Genomic DNA, 22,570 nt, shown 5'->3' on the forward strand with positions numbered 1-22,570 from the left:
CCCGCCCGGCGGCCCCTCCCCGCCGCAGCCCGCCCCCGCCGCGGCAGCCACTGCCGGCCGGCCCCGCGCGCACACCCCCGTCCGGCGGCCCCCGCGCTCGCCAACATGGCGCTGGTGCTGGCGGCGGAGCGCGGCCGTTGCTGCCTGTGGGCGCTGCGGCGGCAGTGAGTGCGGGGCGGGGGAGGCGGTACACGGCGCGCCGGGCCCCGCAGCCCCTCGGAGGCGGCGGGCGCTCCCTCCGTTCACCCCTCGCTTTGCCCGGGGGGCGGCCGACGCCTCCGTCCCCTCTCCCCGCTGGGGCGGTGCGCGCCGCGGCGGCCGTTAACGGAGACTGGCAGGGGCGGCGGCGGCAGGGACCGCGCTCGGGGGGGAGCCGGCGGCGGCTGTCGGGGGCGGCTTCCCACAGCCGAGCCTGGAGCGGGCCTGCCCGAGGGAGGAAGGGAGAAGGGGCTCTGCGCCTCGGGAGGAGCGAGAGAGCTGGGCCGCCATCCGGGCCCGCTGCTCGGTGCCGGCGTGTGTGTTTGTGTGGGGGGGTGTGTGTGTGTGTGGGGGGGTGGATCCAGGTGCCCCGCGCTCCTCTGTGGAAAGAAGGAGCGAAAAATCCCCACCTGGAGTCCCCAAGTGCAGTGTTAGCAGTTGGTCCGTGTTCCGTGAAGCTGCCCCGGGTGCGCGGGGTTCCGTGACCACCGCCGCCCGCCCGCCCTAGCCGCCCTTCCCCGGCTGTGATCCCGTGCGGAGGAATTCGGGACCGTGACAGCCGGTTGTTAAAAGTATCGGAAATGCACCGATTTCCCCTGTTACTGAAGCTGAGCTTTGGGTCGTGTGGTGCTAAGGACGTCTCGTGTCTTTTTGTCTGGTACCGTTTAAGATTTGTTGGATTTGAGCCAAGATTCCAAAGTTGATTTGTATGTTAATTAAAGCAGTTCCGAGAGTTTACGTTTAAAGTTTCTTCCAGTCACTCAGCCTTCTCTGTCTAATTTCTTTAGTACTTTTAAATAGTTTGAGGTTTAACTTAATTTCCGAGATTCTTCATAGCTCTTCTTTCTCGTGATCTTCCACATTCCTCTCTTGCACCTTTTCTCTCCATATAAACAGCTCCTCCTTCCTTTTTTAAGCTTTTCTGTTCTGTGATTGTTTGTGGCGTCTTTTCTGAATACTTCAGGTTGCCTTCTCTGTGATAAATGCCAAATGTTGGCTAATAGATTTTTTTTTGTTTAAATCAACTCTGTTAACTATTTCAATTTGAATGCTGCTAAAAAAAGCAAGGGGTCATTTTGTTGTTTCTGTTGTGTCTAAATGAAAACCCTTTTAATGAGAGATCTGGTGAAGTTTGCTCAGCCTTCCTTGTACTTGAACGCGTTCTGTATAAATAGTTGTATCAAAAGCTTCAAAGCTGTGTTAGTGCTGTCCTTCTCTCACCTGAAAAGTGAAAGTATCTCAGTTGTCAATTTTTAATATATTTTTGTAAGACTTCTCTGTGTTTATGATTGTACAGGCAATGGAACCAAGTACAAAGATTTGTGAAATGGGCCTCAACGATCGGTATGAAATTTAACTTCCTTAACTACAAGGTTTAATTGCTCGTGTAATGTAGATTGTTTTACAATTAGATTTAAACCATTACTTGTTGAAAAACTGTAATTTTTTAAAAATAAATATTCAATATTTGTATAGATTTTGAAAACAGTAGTCTGTAGCTGACATAACAGAAATAATCTTTAACGCGTAAACATTTTGAATAATTTTATCTGTCATGTTTAGGTATACTCAATGAAAACTGTTTCTTTTTGTAATGTTTTCCTCTGAGTCTTTCTCTGATACAAAAGTTGTAAAGACTGAGAATTGTTTTTTAGGCGTAACGGTTTTTAAACAATATATGAAGGAAAGTTAAAATTATTGAGCAAGATGTTTTAAACTGACCCTGTTGTCATGTTGCCTAAAAAAATAGGTTTTAGAATTCAGAGACATATTTTCATTTTATTAGTTAGTTTTAAGCTATTTAGTTCCGCCTGTGAGGTCTCTGGACGTGCTGGCCTTATATTTCAATCATGTTTTAACTGCTGTCATGAGACTTATTAGAAGCTTGTAAGTCACTGTTTAAAAAAAGAAAAAGAAAAACCACAACAAAAACCCCATCATACCTTGTTATTTCTTTGTGACTGTGTATCAGTGGAGAATAGTGCTCTTCAAAGAAACATGAATCACTTTTGTTGCAGGGCGGGCAGGTGTTAATTGTTTCCTAGTTAGTCCAGAAAGTATGCAGTAAAAATATAAGCATCAACTTTTATGTTTAAGTGTTATTTTAGAGTTAGAATGTATTTCTTGGATTCTAAAAAGAAAAAAAGACTTAAACAAACTTCTGCATAAAGACTCTAAGGAAAAAATTCTGAATAGCATGGAAATGCTTTTGGTTGGAGCATGTGTTTTTTCGTTATTGGAAGAAATGCATAAACACTATAAATAATGAAAAACAAATCTGAATTTTAAAATTGCTTTACTTCCAGGAATGTTTGTAAGGATGTATTTCTTTTAAAATTTCATCCTTTTGAACAGGAGGTCACAACATAGGGAAGATTCTTATTGCAAACCGAGGAGAAATTGCGTGCCGAGTGATGCGAACAGCAAAGAAGATGGGTGTGAAGTCTGTAGCAGTTTACAGCGAAGCAGACAGAAATTCCATGCATGTAGCAATGGTGAAGTATATTCATTAAGTTTGTGATTGACGTTCGTTCCTGACAATATTTCTCATTAATAAGCTCCTTGTGAAAGTAGATGTGTGTGCTAATGCAGTTGATTTTCACTGTTGTAGAGTTACTTTCCAAGTTTTCCTTGAATCAGTGAAAAGTTTGCTTAGTCTCTGGGTCTGCACCTGACAACTTTAGAGGAAGCGCGTTAAAGTTCGGAGCTCTAACTCCAGAGTGGCACTGGGTGTTAGAGAATGGACTCTTATTTTGGGAAGAATGTCAGAATTTGTTTCACCCAGTTGAGTCTGTCCGTGAAGAGAGGCAGTGATTTAAACAGTTGCATGCTAGCAGTCTGATAAACGATATAACTAGCTCAGAAATTCAGTTAAATTCGCTCTTTATTATCTAATAAACAATCTGTGTTGTATGTATTTTTTCTGTAACAGGCAGATGAAGCATATTGCATTGGTCCAGCACCCTCACAGCAGAGCTACTTGGCCATGGAGAAAATAATGCAGGTGGCCAAGGTCTCAGCAGCACAGGTAGATAGATCACGACCTTAAATCTTCCATTTCTTCCATGTTCTTTACTTCTTCATTCTTACCAATGGTGTTTCTATCTTGTGTTTCTCTAGCACGCTGCTGAAGTTTCAGGGTTTTCTAAGCTAAGCTGATACAAAAATAGGCTGGTAACATTATTCTATTTTAGGCCATTCATCCAGGTTATGGTTTCCTCTCAGAAAACACAGAGTTTGCAGAGTTGTGCAAGCAAGAGGGCATCATCTTCATAGGTCCACCTTCATCTGCTATCAGAGATATGGGTATTAAGAGGTACCTATTTCTAATTTGTTACTTGGTTATGCAATTTACAGTTTGGCAAAGCTAATTTTGTTAACAAATGACCAGTTGCTCAATAATTATTTTATTCTGTCCATTTTTATTGTCTTTTATTTTTATGGCTTTCTTCAAAGGAATAAGCTCCAGGTTTATAGGTGAGGGATTCCTATAGGCACAGAAACAATCAAGATTGTTCAGTTATTAGAATTTTAATAATTCAATACCTAACTGCTTCTAGGTTTCCAGAATGAGGGTGTTGCAGTGTTACACAGGTAAGGGTTCAGCAGTCAGGTTGGATGTCTTGTATATTGGTCAAAAGAACAGTGGAAAAGAAACACTATTTTGTCAGTGGTTATTGTGGCTCATGTAAAATGAAGTGGTAAGTTTTGTTCATCACAGAGGATCTTAGTTATAGCTACTTAGATCAAAGAAATGTTTCCAGGGTATGAAGTATAAATCAAGAATATGGAAATAAGGTTATTACCAACACATGAACTGTGTAATTTCAGATAATTAATTTTTTTATCACTTCCTAATGTGAGAGTAAATTACCTTTGTAGTTTAACTAGTTTTGCAAGCATATTTGAAGTTATAGTTGTTGTGCTTGAGTGTGTTATGTGTGGTATGATTCCAGCCTGTATCACGAAAGCAGTTTTGCCTTTGTGCAACTTTAAATGTAGTTTTGGCAGGATACAGTGTTGTAATTTGAAAACTTTAGCTTTTGGCCTCTATAATGTGGGTTAAAAGGTAGGAAAGAGAAGTAAACCTGAAACTGACTACTGCTTGTATCTGGAGGGCTTGGAGGCCCCCATTTGAAATGTTTGATGAATTGCTATCAAATCGTATGCAACCCACTTATGTAAGTAGTCCTGTTGAGGTCAGGGGAACTACTTTTCTGAGGAGAATTAATATTGGGAACATGCACAGGTTTGGAGCTTAAAGTAAGAAACAATATTATTATCATTCTAAACATAAAACTATTCTGTCAAAGCACTTCCAAAGCTATAATGTCTGCTGCTGGCGTTCCTGTTGTTGAAGGTTATCATGGAGAAGATCAATCAGATGAGTGTCTAAAGGAACATGCCAAGAGAATAGGATATCCAGTAATGATTAAAGCTGTTCGCGGAGGTGGAGGAAAGGTAAAGGAACTAATCTGTTTATCACATGGTATAAAGTTGTCTTGTCTTGGTTTCTGTAACTGAATATTCCAAAATAAAACTTTAAAAACAAATAAACTACTTTTGGTTAAAATTTATTATTAATGTCCAGTCCAGCAGTGTGAAATCTCTTTTCCATTTGTGCCATCACGCACAAGATAAGTAGCTAGCATAAATTGGAAGAACTTTATTTCAGTGGATCTCAAGTAATTCACGTAAACATAAAAGTTGTCCTATGGATTTGTTTGTGTGAAATTAGATGACTTTAAATTGTTATTTTGTGATAGCTTCTGTGACCTTTTTTTGCCAGTAGTTTTAAATGTTGCATAAGAAGCGATTAGAAATACCGTTTAAGTATTTGGTGTCTAGACACCTTTTAATATATGGTGAATTCCCTGTCTAAATCTGAATTTACTCTGAAATAAATTTCTGTAAAAAAGACTGATAGACATTTCTAGTTATTTACAAAATAGCTCTATTTATTTCGTAATGAAGTCAGTTCTCTGCCAGTCTCGTAAAATTTCTGTGATATTTAAGAATAAAATTGAATTTTGTACACATCCACAGGAATGGAATGATGTCTGTTTTTTACACTTCTTACGGCACATTCAGTGGTACTTACTGGGATTATGTTACTGGAGGTTGATACACCATTTTGCTAAAGTTTAAGACAGAAGGGAAAAGTGTTGTTGTTAATCTCGTTTCTTGCTATTTTAGTCATGTACCTGTTTGTGTGCAGCAAGGATTTTTATGTACCATGTGTTCAGATGTTTAGATATGCTTTTTTTTCTGTATTTTAGGGAATGAGAATTTCTCAGTCAGAAAAGGAGTTTCTGGACCAACTAGAATCAGCTAGAAGAGAGGCAAAGTCGTCTTTCAATGATGACGCAATGCTGATTGAGAAGTTTGTAGATAATCCAAGGTGAGAAATAGATGTTTTAATATAAGCACTGTAGTGTTCATTCTACTGTTACATAAACATAATTGGTTTAGAAGTAGAATGGAAATTGGTCTCGTGTGTTTTATTTTTGCTACGGCAGGTGTTAACTTAGTCAAAATTGTTTAAAGTGTGTTGAATTTCTTGTAAGGACTATGTTTTGAATGATAAGAATTAAAATACAACTGTTTGGGAGACACGACAGTGACATATAATGACATTGATATACTTCCTTGAGTGAGCTGTCTAAATTTGATTTACATCTAGGAAAAAAATTGCTTTATAATACTTAAACTACAGGCCTGAGTCACGCTGTCATAGTATTTCTGCTGCCCTCAGGTGTCCAGAACTAGTTATTTAATCTTTCTCTATTTTTATATATAAAATGGAAGCAATAGTCTTTAGCTTATGCTTGACCTGTGAAACTGAGCTAATTTATTTTTTGTAAAGAACTTCTCACAGAGGTCTGCTTGATACTCTTGTACTTTACATCTGTTTTTTCTTGAAGCATCGCTATAAAGAAAGCATTTATTCTGAAAAACCTGAGGGCCTGCTTATGCTGTCAGGTGGGCATGAGAAAAATCTCATTAATTTCCTGGGGAGTTTCTTTTGCCAGCATCAGAGGATTATCAGAATGGTGACGGATTTTTGTTAGTTTTATTCATAGAATGAAATTCTGGCACCAAATAGTTGTCCTCTGAAATGGCATGTTGAAATAAACAATGTTATTCCTGAGCCAGGCTGCTGCCCCTTGAGAATTGCTGCACAGTAAATTATGAGGAAAAACGTCGTTATGAAATAGTAGTGAAGTGGTTTTACTCTTATTATAATAAAGAGGTAGCAGCCTTTAGGTAATGTATCTTGTTTATCCTGTGGCCTGTGAGGCTTCACTGCAGTAGCTGGCATGTAGAATCTCATTTCATTTATGAGATTGAGGAAGTCTAAACCAGTTGCAATCCTGAACAGTAGCAGCCTTATTTCTACATTGTTGACTATTTGAGGGCAGATACTTAAACCTATAAGAAATCCTACTGAAGTGTACAGGACTGTGCGTGTACAAGTTCAGAGTCTGTTTGGGTGAAGTCAGTTGCAGAATTGGTGCCTTACTGAAATATGTTGAAACATTTATTATTATGAAACAGGCATGTTGAAGTCCAAATATTTGGTGACCAGTATGGCAATGCAGTCTATTTGTTTGAAAGAGACTGCAGTGTGCAAAGAAGACATCAGAAGATCATTGAAGAGGCACCAGGGGTGAGCAGAAAGTTCTTTGTTTTTTATGAGTGTTTTTTATGAACTGACATCTTTTTATAGTAATTGCTAACTCCCATTGAATTTACTTAGCAGGTAGTAATTTATTTGTGATTCTCAGTACCTGTTTTAATTCTGCTGCTGAAATTTAATTTTAATTTCAGTTACATTTTTTTCAATGTTCTAATTGAAAAAATAAATTTCTTTAGAAAATTATTCTCAGGGCAAAATTATGTAGATTTCAAGTATAATGTTGATAAAGATTTCACAACAGTTGCTAATACTGCAAAATATTCATGCATGGTAGGTTTAGTATCACCAGAATTCACAATAATTTATAATCTTTTGTTATTATTTACAGCCAGGAATTAATCCTGAAGTTCGAAAGAGACTTGGAGAAGCTGCTGTCAAAGCAGCTAAAGCAGTGAATTATGTGGGAGCAGGTAAGTCTGTGGAGGTATGACTGCTCCGGGGTGCTTTTAACTTCATAAGACTTTAAGCCTCAAGGCAAATGGCATCCGATTGTTTTAGAGTATGACGCACATCCCCCAGTTCTTTTGAGGTTTAAGCAAATAATCACATAGTTAATTCTGATGTAATTACAAATTTAAACTGAGCTCAAGACCAGTGGCAGCTGAAGAATAGAAAGAAAAAAATTTCAGAGCAGATAATTCAATCAACTAGATTGTTTTTGGAGAGTGAGCATTATGAATGTTAGTAAGTTTGAACAGAGCAAGGGAAAAATAATTTCTCTTTCAGCATACAAAGAACAATATTTTGTATTCAGACAGTAAAGCCTTTAAAAAAAACAACCCCAAAACACAGCTCCTTGCCTGTAAAGTCCACACTATTTCCCAGAAGAAAAAAATAACACACTAAAATTATTTGTGACTTTTCTCACTGCTTTCTTTGGATACTGATTTTTAAAAAATAATTACACACTCTATACATGTACACAATAAAGAGTTTGATGGACTTTTTACAGCTGTAACAAAATGCAGCTCTTCATTTGAAGAATGGCTACTAAACAGCACGGGATATATAAATGTGCAAGGAAACAACCTTCTGTTTTCAGACCTCAATTATGATCATTTGTGTAGAATTTAATGAAACCTTCTGTTTTCAGACCTCAGTTATGATAATTTGTGTAGAATTTAATGAAATTCAGTGTATCTGGTTTAGGAATAATAGTCTTGTCCTGGTATAAATCAATTAAGTGTCCTAGGTGTCCTTTCTGAAAAAGTCTTGTTTTGTGAAGTGCCCTTTTATTAAATACTTCAGGAACAGTGGAATTCATTATGGACTCGCAACATAATTTCTACTTCATGGAGATGAATACCAGACTGCAAGTAGAGCACCCAGTTACAGAGATGATCACTGGTACAGACTTGGTGGAATGGCAGCTTAGGGTAAGTGTTAATTGATTTTATGTGTAGATTTCCTCTTGTCTGGTGAATAGTGCTCTTTGATATTGCTTATGAGAGACCAGATGGGTTTTCAGATCCTCATCTCCTATTCAGCTAATAGGAATATTATTATATGTTCCTCCAAAGGAACATCTCCTATCACTGTATTTGATTACAGAGCATTGTGTAGATGCTCTGAATTCCAGCAAAGTCTTCTTCCAGTTGTGTAGAGAAAAAACATTTTTTTAAGTATGTTTAGAGAGTTTATAGAGAATATGGAAAGTGGGAGGAGTAGGGTCCTGATGTTTCCCTTGCCATGCCAAAATTTTTTGAAACTCTATTTCAAATGTATCTCTGGCCCAAAATCATTCTTGGATCAGGCCATAGGAGGAAAACTCTTCACAAAACGATGTGTCTGGTGTTACACCAGTATAGTCACGTTGTAAAATAAATACATAGTTGTGTGGGCTGAAAACAGGCTATTTCCTCACACACCCCATTTGCAGAGAGATTGTTCACACATTCAAGTGATAACAGGAAGTTTTGGACTTTAGGGAACAGAAAGTGAAAAACAATTTTGGTTAGATAAATCCAAAAGTGAGGACAGCAGCACATATTGAGCTGAAGTAGATAGGGTGGGAGTGTTTAGTGTAACAAGAAAGAAAACTAAAATGGCAAATGCTGATGCAAAAAGGAGGATCTTTTGACTTCCTGATCTGGGAATGGAAATTCAGTATTGAGTGCTGAGTTAGAGCAGGGATCAAGCTAAACTGGAAGAAGGAGAAAGAAATAGAAAGGTTTAGTGATCTTGGCACATGGCTTAATGAGTCAATAGATAGAAAATGTCTTGTCAGTTCTTGGAGAGATTGTTTTTCTGTAGTTTCACTTTTTTTTTGAAGTGTAAGTTAAGTTCTGCTGTCTCTGCTGTAATCCATGGTGGCAGAAGAGCATGGAAAACCCCTGACACTTCAAAAGAAGTTAAAGTGTTGCTATGAATTTTTTAATAGGAACTTGTATTTTCCCATGTAGATGGAAATTGTGTAGCTTCCTGGTAAAGGGACTCCTCTGTGCTTAATAGCATCAGGCTTCTTGTTATTGTTTTGTCCCTAAAAAGCCTAATTTTTAGTCTCAAACTGATGTGGCGTTGGTGTTTGGTATTTGTAATGTTAATTCCTTTGAGTAATAAAACGATGTTTTCTTCCCCATATCAGGTTCTTAAATTGTTAAAAATCCCCTTAGAGAAACATTCTCTTAAATGTGCAGGCTCCATAGTATGCAGAAGAATCAACAGCATATGCCAGTAGTGCTGACTGCCAGTAATCCATTTTATCATCTGCTTTTGGAGCAAATTTTCTCTAACGAAATCTTGTCTTAGTTGACCAGGCTTTAACTTAAACATTTAAATATTTTTTGACATAACCAATGGAAAGAAATTAGACTGTTTTTCCATTATGTTTTAGCTGTGTGAAATATTAAAAGGTCAATTTACACAATAGTAGTTCAAAATCCTTTGACTGTTGACTCCCAGAGAAAAGGAAGGTGTAACTTCAGAATTAGCCTTTTATAACCTACCACTTTTTTTTCCCCCTTGAGCTTTTTTTAATGTGCTTTCTAGTTGTTTGTGTTTAGAAGAAAGATTAATATTTCATATATTGGCACTCCAGAATATTGATCCCACATTAAAGAAAAAACTTATTGTTTTCAGGTTGCAGCAGGAGAGAAGATTCCCCTAACGCAGGAAGAGATTCTGCTCCGAGGCCATGCATTTGAAGCTAGAATATATGCTGAAGACCCTAATAATAACTTCATGCCAGGGGCTGGGCCGTTGTTGCACTTATCCACCCCACCACCTGATAGCTACACCAGGATAGAAACTGGAGTCAGACAAGGTAAAACTGAAGGCAGTGATGTAATCAGAAATATTTAACATCAAAAGCTTTTCTTTGTAAGCATTTCCCTCTTTGGCCTAAATAAGTTTGTCCTACAGGGTGTTGTTACAAAGACAAATCTCTACAGAATTACTATTCCTTGTGATTCTTCATGTACTTTTGGTCAATCACTGAATGTTTTATTTACCTCTATCCAAATTGCCGTCCATTGGATCATGCTGATTGTATTCTCATCACAATTTATCAATCCTGCATTCTGGTTGCAACAAAGAAAACTGAATTTGAGTAATGTTCCCTCTGCAAAAGTCTGTGCTGAAGTTGTCCTTGGAGTTGAAATTCCAGGTCGCATTGTTAAAGATTAATGTACTTCAAGGACATAGAGAAATACGACTATCAGTTGTGTTGGAGTTTAGTGCCATATGGTGTGCAGTACTATGCATTACCAACTTTCAGAAAATACTTGGTTTGGTGTTACAGCATCTTTTAATATATTTTAGGTGATGAAGTTTCTGTTCATTACGATCCAATGATTGCAAAGCTGGTTGTTTGGGCTGAGGACCGTCAAGCAGCACTGAGAAGGCTGCGATACAGTTTGCATCAATATAATGTAAGCAGAAGGAACCCAGTATGATTTCAGATCTTGAACTAACTTTGTGAACATCTTGAGTTAATAAAATATGGATAAAATACTACAGTAAACCAAAAGTGGTTTCTAAGAGGGAGGCTGCCTTACCACTGCCATTTCAGATTCATTATTTACTTGCAGAGCTGTATTTTTGCCCAATGTGCAAACTGTTTTCATTGGTGGAGTGAGTAGAGATAAGCTTGAAGTCCAGTTTTACACATAGATTTTTCTGAAGTTTGCAATATCTGCAGCTGGATGATGCAGCTGGGACTTTGTAGAAGAGTAAGGCTGAAGAACAACATTTTCAATTGTAGTGTGAACTTTCTTAAAGGAATTTGTAGGTGGAATTTGTCAGATGATGTTTACTTTTAATTTCTAACTTATAAAAACAATCAAATTTTTAGACTATATATGTAGTAAAGAAATACAGATAATTTTTAATGCTGTCAGTTCTTTTTGAGAAGTGATCCCTTTTTGCCCTGTAAAAACTACAGGTATTGTATCTATTTTCAAAGGTCAAAATCAGAAGGTTTGACTTGAGGTGAGACTGAATATTATTTGTGCAGAATTAATTTACACTTTTAAATCAACAGCATAAACATGATTGAGGTACTGAAAATGTTTGACCCACTATCGTTTTAGCTAAAACTGAAGATTACTGCAAGTGAAAGACATAAAAGAATTCTCTTGGGTTTTTTTCAAAATTTTCTTAGTAGTTCTGTCAATAAATGTTGACAGCACAATGTAGTTACCAGTTTCACTGATTTCTCTAAAATAATTAGTTCTATTTGCATGTTGTTTGCTTAGGTATTTTGCAGTACAGTAGATGGATAGTATCTAGTAAATTTATAAAAGTCACCGTTCCCATTTGTTACTATTAAAAGATCAAATATGGGATATCTGAAACTATTATAACTAATTTGTAATAAGAGGCACTTTTCATATTAGGAGTGTTCTTTTAAATACTCAGAGCATGATTTTCTGAAACAGTAGGGTGTTTTTTTTCCAAAATTACCTCTCATTACTATCGCTGGGAAACTTTCTTTGACTTCACAGTGAACAAAGGTAGCATTTTGAGAACAGAGTGCTTTTGAGAAAACTACTCTTGGTTTTATTTTTTTCTTTTTTAAAAGCAATGGTTTCATTGGTAATAAAACATACCAGTTGAATTAATTACATTTTATTGGTAAACTTTGTGTTTTACTGGTGCTGTCTGAAGAAAGATTCATCTATCATCTATGCATGAGTTGAGCAGAAAGCTGTATATTCGTTCATAACTTCATTTGAATTTGTCAATATGCTGTGGTTTTTTTTTTTCAGGTTGTAGGATTAAGCACTAATATTGATTTCTTACTGAGCCTGTCAGGACACCCGCAGTTTGAGGCTGGAAATGTGCACACTAATTTCATTCCTCAACACCATGATGAACTGTTTCCAACCAAAAAAGCAACCCCACATGAAGTTATGTGTCAGGCAGCTCTAGGACTCATACTGAAAGAGAAAATGCTAACAGATGCTTTTAGAGATCAGTCAGATGGTAAGGATCATTCTTTTGTTTTATTTTACTTGTGACTGGATGAGACAGTGCTGTGAGCTCATGTGCAATTATTTAATTTGCATGCTCCCTTTTTGCCTTACTCTGTGCCTGTTTAGGGTTCTGTATTCTGGCATCTGTTGGATATTTACACACAGAGCAGACTATAACTTTTGTTAAGGGACAGATATTGAATATATCACGACGGTAATGTACAGACTGCTTCCCACTTCAGATAGTCACTATCTGAAAGACCTTGGGATTCATAATCAGTGTCACTGTGTACTCTTTGCTCTTTACAAGCATGAACAGTGAGTATCTGTCACTGTTATTCCTACAGTTGGCCCAAGGTTTTTAGAGATAAAATTGACTCTGCTAGGATTGGGAGAGGCAGTAGGGTTTACTGGAATGAACAGGACTCCAGGAGCTGAACGTTCTTGAGTTCTGATGCTGTTAATGGCTATACCAGTGGGGCTTGTGATTGCTGTTAACAATAACTTCATATAAATCTAATATATGCTGCCAACAACCTCATTATTTTTCTTTCCTCCTCCACTTAACTGTTCTGGAAACATGGGAGAATGGCATTGGAAAGATTCCTATGTACTATTCCCTTGCTTCAGGAGACAGTGAACTAATCAGGCAATATCTGATAGCTGTATGTCTGATCCATTCTCAAAAACTCCAAGTAACAGAAAACCCCTCAGTCTTCCCAGGCAATGTGCTGCCATGTTTGACTACTCTTACAGTTGGAACCTTCACTTAAAGGTTAATCTGAATCTGCTGTGTTGCAGTTCAATTCCCGTGCTTTCATGTCCTGTTCAATATCCTTCTTCTTAGTAAGCGCTGCTGTTAGTGCCGTGTTTTCTCTAGGTTACACAGCCTCGGTTTGTTCAGTATTGAAGCTGAGTGAGGGAGTGTCACTATTTCAGTGATTTCCCAAGTCTTTTATGTGCAATGTAAATATAGAAGCATGATGGTAGTAATAGTAGGACAGCGATTTTATCATGTAAGTTCCAAGTATTGTGTTTTGCCAGAGTAGAATGAAAGAAATGTATCTGTGTATTTTGTGTTTTAGATAAATTCTCACCATTTGCATCCAGCACTGGTAGAAGAATAAATATACGTTATACTAGAAAACTGTCTCTGCTGGATGGGGAAAACAGTAAGTTAACAAAAAAGTGTGTGGAGGGAGAGGAGATACTTTATGGCTAAAGTTATTTCAACTGGTGCTTGAAAATTCAGGGTAAGAAACAGCAAATAGAAGCAGTATGAGCTTAATGCAATTTAAGCTGGGGAATTCAAAAATTGCATGATTAATCCACAGTTTTAGATCTTAAGGAGATACAAACCAAATTCAAATGACACTAAAAATGTTCATCGTTTAAATGAAAGATTGAGATTTTTAAAAGAGCTGAGTGCCATTGACTTTTTTTTATTTCACTTTGATGTGAAAGTGCTTAGCACTTTTTCTCGTCAAAAATCTGTTTTCTGTCCAGATAACTTAATATAGATTTCAGAGCATAACATCAGGTGTTCATTTTTGAAAAACAAATTGTCTAGAATTCAGCATGAAATCCGCAGTGTGTACTAAGCCAATCTGAAAATACTTGTTCTTTTCTTAGTATTTGTAGGTCTCTTTTTTCTGTCAAGAAAGATAGGCTAAATATTGTTCATACGTCATTATTCTTTAGATCCTGTAATTAAATCTACTCACATACATGTTTTGTTTTATTGAACAGTTGTGGATGTTGCTGTAAGTTACAATCAAGAAGGGTCATACAACATGCAGGTACAAGTCTCGTTTTTTTGAAGATATTTCATTAGTTAAATGAAGAATCAGTTTCTTGTACACTTCTCTTGTTATTAACTGTTACTAAAGTTGTTTGGTAATTACTGGCACAGGATTCTGGTTTTGGTTTACTTGCAGCCGTTGTTGTAGACTATTATTTTGGCCTGAAATTGTCTTTGCTAGATGCTGGGTTGACATGGAAGAGCTACTAAAATGCTTCTGAAAATAAGGCTAAGAAAAGCATTTGTTTTTCTAGTATTTGAAGATCTTATTCTTTATTATTCTCTTCCTTAAATTTGTCTTTCTAAAACATTATAAGTTAAATTTAAATCTGCATTTCAAAAGACTTTTTTTCCACAGGACTCCTGCTTTATTCTGTACATGAGATGGATCTCTTGTGGGATAAATAAAAGCTTTCTAGACCATTATCTGTAAGATAACGCTTTTTTTGTTTTGAAGATGGAAATTGGAAAGTGATTACCAACTGAGATGAAGAATTATGAGAGTAGTAAATCTTCTGGTTAAATAATTGAATGGTGCCCCATAGAATTGGCGTTTTTCTCTGCCTATGCTATAGAGATCCTATAGGATACAACTCAAGATGCTTTAAACATGGATGTTTTTGTGTGTCCATGTGTGATAGGCTCTAATTGTGCGGCTTATGTTTTGCTGAGTGTTGAATATCTTCCTTGCCTTTACCTGGAGTTGAATGAGTTTTCTCTCAGATTTGGCACCCAGAATCATAGAAGCATTAGGGTTGGAAGGGACCTTCAAAGGTCATCTAGTCCAGCCCCCCTGCAAGGAACAGGGATATCTCCAACTAGATCAGGTTGCTCAGGGCCTCATCCAACCTGGCCTTGAACGTCTCCAGGGATGGAGCATCCACCACCTCTCTGGGCAACCTGTTCCAGTGTTCTACAACTCTCATGGTAAAAAATTTTTTCCTAATATCCAACCTGAATCTACCTCCCTCTATTTTAAAACCATTACCCCTTGTCCTATCACAACTGGCCCTCCTGAACAGCCTCTCCCCATCTTTCTTGTAGGCCCTCTTGAGGTACTGGAAGACCACTATAAGGTCACCTCGGAGCCTCCTCTTCTCCAGGCTGAACAGCCCCAACTCTTTCAGCCTGTCCTCATAGGAAGGGTGCTCCAGCCCTCTTATCATCTTCGTGGCCCTCCTCTGGACCCTCTCCAACTGGTCCATGTCCTTCTTATGTTGGGGACTCCAGAACTGGACGCAATACGCCAAGTGAGGTCTCACGAGGGCAGAGTAGAGGGGGAGAATCACCTCCCTCGACCTGCTGGCCACGCTCCTCTTGATGCAGCCCAGGACACGGTTGGCCTTCTGGGCTGCAAGAGCACATTGATGGCTCGTATTGAGCTTCTCGTCCTTGAGAACACAGCCTCTCTGTAGTTCAGCTTCTTGTTTCCAATATTCAGAAAAAGGGAATTACGAGAATAAGTCAGTATTTATGAACTGCTTAGACTGTAGAGAGATGAGCATTCTAGAGAAGTACTGAGAAAATTATTGTACTTTGATGTGTACAACCACGTTGGGTAACTCAAACCCTTATTTCTACTGATACCAATATTGAGATAACCCACATCCCTGAAGTAATACCCAGGTTATTTTGAGTGTATTGATTACATGTGTAATGTAGGAGAGCTTTTTATACTTTAAGCTTATCTCATATAAGTAACGTCAGCAAAAATAAAAAGAGGCTGGAACCAACGTAGAGCGGAGCCTTTTGGGGAGGCGATGTGCGACTGGGAGAACGTAGGCTCCCAGAGAAGAAGGAATAATGGGGGTTGAGATGAAAAGGCAGAATTGGGAGCTGATCATAAGGAAAGCAGCGCCTCTGGAGTGCTACAAAACTTGTCCTAAGGCCAACCAACTCTGGCAGATTGCAGGGCCATGGAACTGGCAAGCACTCGCAGTGCTGCGCAGGGTGTTGCCCTGATTTGTGCCCCTGCTGGGATACTGATCAAGCAAACAATTTTTTTGTCAGGGATCAGTATCAGATGAACAATATCCTTTCAATGCATGGTACAACGTTTTCATTCAGTGGAAAACCAGTATGTGACTATATAAATGAAGACTTGAGTTTTATCTCTACTCGTAACATCCGGAAAGATCAGCAGGTCTCTGATTATTTGCCCACTGTTAGACTTGGAACTAAAAATATCAGTTAAATGTAACACACTTCTGTTTGCATTCTTACTGGCTTTGCATTCCGAAGTTGTGGCAGAGGTGCACTTTCCATTGGCGTAGATGAAACGATTACCTACAAATAATTGCCCTTTCCATTTGATCCTCCTTTTGCAGATTTGGTGTCTAATTGACACTGTCTCCATTACTACTCTTCTCTGCTCCTTTGTAGATTTACTGATTGTATTGTAGTTTTTGTATTATAAGCTTCCAAAATTGAAGAAGTTACCTGTCTTTTGGAAAGCATTGTGGAATCTTATGATGTCAGCTGAATAGTATGGATTTTTCAATTTGAAGAAAGTCAAGATGCTGAGACAAATTAAAAATGTTGGATTCTAGTAGCATCACTAAACTGAATATTCTGATTTTTTTTTTGTTTTTCCTGAGAAATAATATACGGGGGTTTTTTGAGTGCTGTTGCATAGCTTATGATAAAAATTGTACTGGGAGAGGGAATTAGCTAATCTTCTGAGCTGATTGCATTAGATACAGAGTACAGTCTGTTAACTTAAAAATAAAGGATATGTAAAATTTAAAAATACTTTTTTTTTCAAATTCCAGAATTATCTATAAAGAATCACAGCTTATGAGTGTATACTAGAAATACTAACTTTTCGTTTATTGTTCATGAAGGGTTAGGTTTTGTCCTTATAAAAGCATTTAACTTTCAGATTCAAGATAAAACGTTCCTGATTTCTGGAGAGATCTTCAATGAAGGTGATTCAGTTTACTTGAGGTCTTCAGTAAATGGAACAGTGTGTAAGTCCAAATTGGTCATTTTGGACAACACCATTTATCTCTTCTTTCCGGTAAAGTTCCTTTCTTTATTATCACAAGTATAAAATTTCAGAGTTCTGTCCGTGTAAACGACCAGTATAAATTGCAAGACAATGTGAATCACAGTTTGAAATTCTTACAGTGGCCCATAATGTTTTGATACTTGCTGGATTTATAGCTATAATTAGAAGTTAGTTGCTTATAGTCAGTGAGTGAGAAAATTAATTACTTTTAGAAAGATAAAATGCAGTTGGGTGAATCAAATGAGTTGCAAATGATGGTTTGGTAGCAGGGAACACAAAATATTTAAATGGTCAAGTATCTAACTTTGTCATAGAACAGTAGCAATTACTTCAAATGGACAAGTACTTGAAAGTTCTTGTAACTGATATTTTTATTTTGATGTATTTAATTTTCAAAATTTAAAAAGAAATTGATACTGGTCTGAGGAAGGGTAACTGCAGCTAATATTAAAAGAGTGAAATTATGATTATGAGTTACCATGACATTATCTGCATTGCATGAATAATGGCATTTTAAAGAGGAGGTACACCATTTAGCATGATTAGGCCGGTAATTTTTTATTTCCAGTTAAAAAGATTACAGAGCCTTAAAGTAATTGAAAAACATAATCTAAATAAGTAAATCATTATGAATAGTTTGAATAATTAACCTCTAGCTCTGAGCCCCTTAAGAATTTGGGCAGAATGCAGTGAAAACTTTGTTGCTCCAATGATGAGGACAAAATAACTCTTGGAATGGCAAAGCTGAGTTTTCCTGTGGTATCAGAGTTGAGTCTGGGGTGTGGGATCTAGAAGTCACAGGAGTTTCAGGGTATGGGTAGGATGTCAGGGAGAATGAGTCTTTGGGAAACTCTGGGTAGCAAATCTGAGAGGAATAAGGGAATTTGGAATAATAGTGAGGATTTTTAACTAAACTTCGCACTGAATTCATTTTATTGTGAATTGTGAAACTCTCATATTGGCAATGCCTGGCAGTGAAGATGCCAATGTCTTTCCCACTTGTTGCAGCAACCTGCCTACCTCTATGCAAACAGCCTTTACACATTTTCTAAAACCTTCCGTGCTGTTGCTGTGTGCATAGGGCAAGTGTGGGTTTGGTACAGAGGTCCACGTGGAGCCTCTTGTCCCAAGGGTAGTTCCTTCCTTGCGGATTTTTCGCAGCAGCAGGCATGGCTTTTAAGGACTTAGACATTGGCAAAGCAGTGGTCTGCAACCCAAAAGAGTTGATTGGTTTGCCTAAAGCTGGATCTGTTCTTTCCCTGTATGTCAGCATGTGTACTACTAGTAGTATTTTATGTTGTTATCTCATATGCCATTAATTTTATTTCTGTAGGAAGGTAGCGCTCAGATTGGCCTTCCTGTGCCCAGGTACCTATCTGCAGTGAGTTCAGTGGGAATGCAAAGCAGTGCTGTAGCGCCCATGACGGGCACAGTTGAAAAGGTAATTACAATAATATGAGTTGGAAATGAACTCTCCAATATGTATCCAAGTTCACTGTTCCAGAAATGGTGCCTGCTTCTGTACTGCCAGGAAACAATCAGGGCCAGAAATGGCAGTGCTGTGTGACTTCACCTAATTGGAAAAAGCCCTGTTTACTCTGAGTTTTCTGCAGCCACCCAGGAGTTTTTCAGGCTACTAGTCTTCTCTTTCTAGAGCTGTGGAAGATCTGAATATTTAACTAATGCTACTGCTTAAATAGTGTTAAATAGTGTTTTTTTTTCATCTTAATTACTTCCTAAGTTGAAGTTCCCTCAAGTGTTACAGGCTGTAGAGTGAGATGCTAGATGCACTTGCAAAAAAAGAAATGTTCAGAAATGCCTTTTTTGTTAAGATGTGTGTTTCACTGCTTCTGTTTCTGCTTTTCTTTCTTTTTCTTTCACTCAGCAAGTCTTGTGTATTTCTCTGTACCGTGACAAAGTTTCAACAGAAAAGAGATTTCCAGGAGAGTTTAGTAGTTAAATAAAAGGCATGAACCCTTTCAGATGGAGTACACAGAATGTCAATCTCTTACATACTGAGTGAACACTCTAAATCAGAGTTACTGTAGAAAAACTAGGTGACTCCTCCAATCTTCTTTCTGCATTTTGTTTTAAAATCAATTTTAGGGACTGCAGTTTCTCTCTGAGATTAGAAGGTCTTAAGCCTGAAAAGGGTAGAATATACATTGTTTCTTCTGGTGTTTCTTCTTTGATACATAAATGGCTTCCTGGCCATCTTGGTAGCTGTTACTGAACCTCTTTCTATAGCCTCTGACTTTCCCTGTTATCTGGAGAACTTAGATACCCAATCGTCCTCGTTTTGCTGGGATAGAATCATAGAACCAATTTCCTGTTCAGAAAAGCTACGTTTCTAAAGTAGGCTGCATTTTTAATAAGACTGCAGCACCCGATTTGATGAGAACAAAGTTGATAAGACACTTTATTTTAGTTTGTAGCCAACTGTGGTATGCAGATACCCATAGTTATCAAGGACTTTTCAGATTGTTTTTGCTAAAGACCCAGATGTTCAAGAACCTGGGCTGAGCTTGGCCAGGGCAGTTGACACCTAGATTGGCAAATGGGTATTCCACATCATGGAATGTCATGCTTGCTATAAGTTGGAAAGTTGGTGGGGACAGTCCCTCTGTTCCTTAGTGGTCACTGTCCCTGGAGGGTCTCATCTGTTATTCTGCTCCCAAGGCCTGCTCTCTTCTGAGATTGTGGTTTCGGGAACTTTCCCTTTTTCTTTTAGCCCTGGATACAGACTAAACATAGACACCAGTTCAACAGTAATAACGATATTATGAGGCTGTTTTGTAAAACCAGAATCACTCAGTGGATTGTACTAGCCAAGATCCAGCTGATGGTTTTTAATGGTACAGACATGCATGGTTTTTTCCCAATTTTCTCTTGAATTGTAGGTGTTGGTGAAAGCAGGGGATAAGGTTCAGACTGGAGACCCTCTAATGGTTATGATAGCTATGAAAATGGAGGTAAGTAACCTATAAAAGGTTTTAATTACAGAGAAAATAAAAATCTGATCAGAATTTAATCATTTTTGTTGCATTATTGAAGTATGGTGCAGATGTCAGTATCACTTCATATGCTGTAAAACAAGTGTTGTGTCTGACTAGATTTTAGAGGATTACACTTGCTGTTATTTTATTAACAAATTATGATTATATAATCCATGGTATTCTGCAGATGTTGTAACATTCATTTGGTTAGCTTTGTCAATCCTTCTCTCCCCTCCCCTCCTCTCATTTTGCTAGCAGAAAACTGCCTAGGCATATCTCTTGCTCACTGTCTGTGGTATAAGCATACGTAATGTCTGCAGTTACTTCACGCAGAAATTTAGGTAATAGTGACTTTGTAAATATGCCCAGGATTTTCTTTTATTTGTAATCTTTTTGTTGTTATTTACATAAAGTTTTGCCAAGAGTGCACTAAAGATTCTTTGTAGTTCTCCATGTGGCATTCAGTGGACGAGCGTTTTGGCCATTATATCTTGTCACATTGCCTGACCATGGCTCACATGGCTTGAAATGCAATTTTTGTAGCCTGAAACGATTTGGTTTGGCTATTAGTTTATTTAAAACTTAAGTTTGTGGTAGCAGAATTAACGTTGTTGAGGAAGTTTGCTTTTCCCTTTTCATGCCCTTTTATAATAACACTAAAATTACATGAAATACAACAACTGTGCACTTAAAAAAAATTACACCCCAAATTATTTACAATTAGATGCTAAATGTTTGTCCCTCTCCAGCCGATATCTCAGACTGACATTATCTGAGTGTTTGGGTGTTTTTTCCAGTGCTAGTAAAATATAAAATGTGAAATTTAAAAAGCAAATCATTAGTTGAATCCTTGCTTAGATGTGAGGATTTAATATGTGATATTAAATGTTTTGATATTAGACTAGCCCTATGTAGAAAACTACCAAGAAACAAAACTTCAATGGAAGACTAACCTGATAAAATAACAAGTAAACCAGTTTGGGGATTGGTATGTAAACATGCTATTCCTGTACTGTCACTAGTAGCTGTATTTGTATTTCATCTGGATTTTGCCAAATATCTGTTCAATAAAGACCTCTCCTGGCCAGAAAACAAAAATATCTTTAGTAAATCTGCAGATTCCTCTTAAGGGAACAAATCTGCTATATGATTAACATTATGGACTAAAACTGTATTATTTCTGCCTGGTATTTATTATAAAACCAAGTAGTATTAGTGAAGTAAAATAACATTCAGCTGTTCATACTTCAAAATATAACATTGTATAGCATTTTTGTCCGCAGTATACTTATCAAAATAAATATTGATGAGAAAATAAAACTTGGAAAAGGACTAGGATAACATTTGAAAAGGTTAAAATAAATATAGATGTGTCAGAGGAAGTAATTGTGTTCCAATTGCACCAAAGAGTAATGTTAGCATTTGCTGAAGAGAGAGAGAGGAGGAAAAAAAACTAAAAGTAGTCTGCTGGTTCACTATTGATCTGTTTCTATGCAGCATACCGTAAGGGCTCCAAAGGCAGGAGTGATAAGAAAGGTTAATTTCCAAGAAGGTGCCCAGGCCAATAGACACGCTCCGCTAGTTGAATTTGTGGATGAAGAGGCTGAGTCAAAATGAAATTCAAGGAAGGTGCATTTTATTTTTCTACTTTGCTGATTTTCTCTCAGGAGAAGATTTCTTGGTATTTTCAGCAAACTTTTGTACAATAGATTAAGGAATTGGTTTCCTCTCCACTTCCTACATAGTTTGACTGCAAATTATGCTGTCTTCACTGAAATTTGGATATCACTATACTGTAATCATATTTATAACTCATGGACCTATGTGATTGTTGTGTTCAGTGGTTATATTTGCCTGTGAAAAGGCATGAGACTAGAAAAAGATGCGGAACTCAGAGGATGGGAGAGGTTAGTAAGCACTCTAAGTTACAGACAGCTAAGGTTCTTCTGCCCACCTTTTCATTCACAGCTGCCTTTTCTACCTGAGATGTGAGTACATTGATGTGAAGGAAATCTGAAAGGTGACAATTGTTTTATGAATTCATTTCTCTGGCAAAATTCCTGTTTGTGGCTTATGTTTTTGCCTGAATAGGGAATTCAGGATTGTTCCTTAGCCCAGTATTCCTCTTAGTCATTTTTGGTGCATCTTTTTTCCTATTTACCTCAATGAGTAGTGAAAACTTGCATTTCAAAAATTATTTTAATATACCTTGAAATATCTGATACAAAGCGTTTTTCAAATACATATTAGCATTTTCTACACTGATCAAAATTGGAACATAACTGCTTTCCAAAAATATCATTTGATCTTTAAACATGAAGTAGTAGCACAGAAAGATGATAAGCTTATTAAATAAAGTGTGTCAAAATAAAATACTGACTTAAAATCCTCATTACTTTTCTCATATCGTTCATCTTTTATGTATATTACTTATTGGCTGGAATGAAGTAT

General features: G+C 37.6%; 1 protein-coding gene across 1 annotated transcript; it reads left to right on the plus strand.

The window, feature by feature from the left end:
• Nucleotides 1–105: 105 nt before the first annotated feature.
• Nucleotides 106–21,797, plus strand: MCCC1 (methylcrotonyl-CoA carboxylase subunit 1). Its single transcript, XM_086618269.1, has 19 exons — nt 106–164; nt 1,496–1,542; nt 2,554–2,693; nt 3,131–3,226; nt 3,393–3,514; nt 4,512–4,659; nt 5,478–5,599; nt 6,757–6,868; nt 7,227–7,308; nt 8,147–8,274; nt 9,977–10,160; nt 10,658–10,767; nt 12,106–12,322; nt 13,398–13,484; nt 14,062–14,111; nt 16,995–17,132; nt 18,457–18,564; nt 20,024–20,095; nt 21,617–21,797. Exons 1-19 carry the CDS (start codon nt 106–108, stop codon nt 21,734–21,736), a joined length of 2,142 nt encoding a protein of 713 aa, XP_086474395.1. The 3' UTR covers nt 21,737–21,797.
• The last annotated feature ends 773 nt before the right edge of the window (nt 21,798–22,570 follow it).

The sequence above is a fragment of the Tauraco erythrolophus genome, chromosome 11 (genome assembly GCF_009769465.1).
Source record: "Tauraco erythrolophus isolate bTauEry1 chromosome 11, bTauEry1.pri, whole genome shotgun sequence".
Taxonomy (NCBI): Eukaryota; Metazoa; Chordata; class Aves; order Musophagiformes; family Musophagidae; genus Tauraco; species Tauraco erythrolophus.

Coding starts and splice junctions, on each gene's coding strand:
- MCCC1 (XM_086618269.1), top strand. CDS start 106: ATGGCGCTGGTGCTGGCGGCGGAGCGCGGCCGTTGCTGCCTGTGGGCG. Junction 4,660..5,477: donor TTCGCGGAGGTGGAGGAAAG/GTAAAGGAACTA, acceptor TCTGTATTTTAG/GGAATGAGAATTTCTCAGTC. Junction 20,096..21,616: donor TGATAGCTATGAAAATGGAG/GTAAGTAACCTA, acceptor GTTTCTATGCAG/CATACCGTAAGGGCTCCAAA.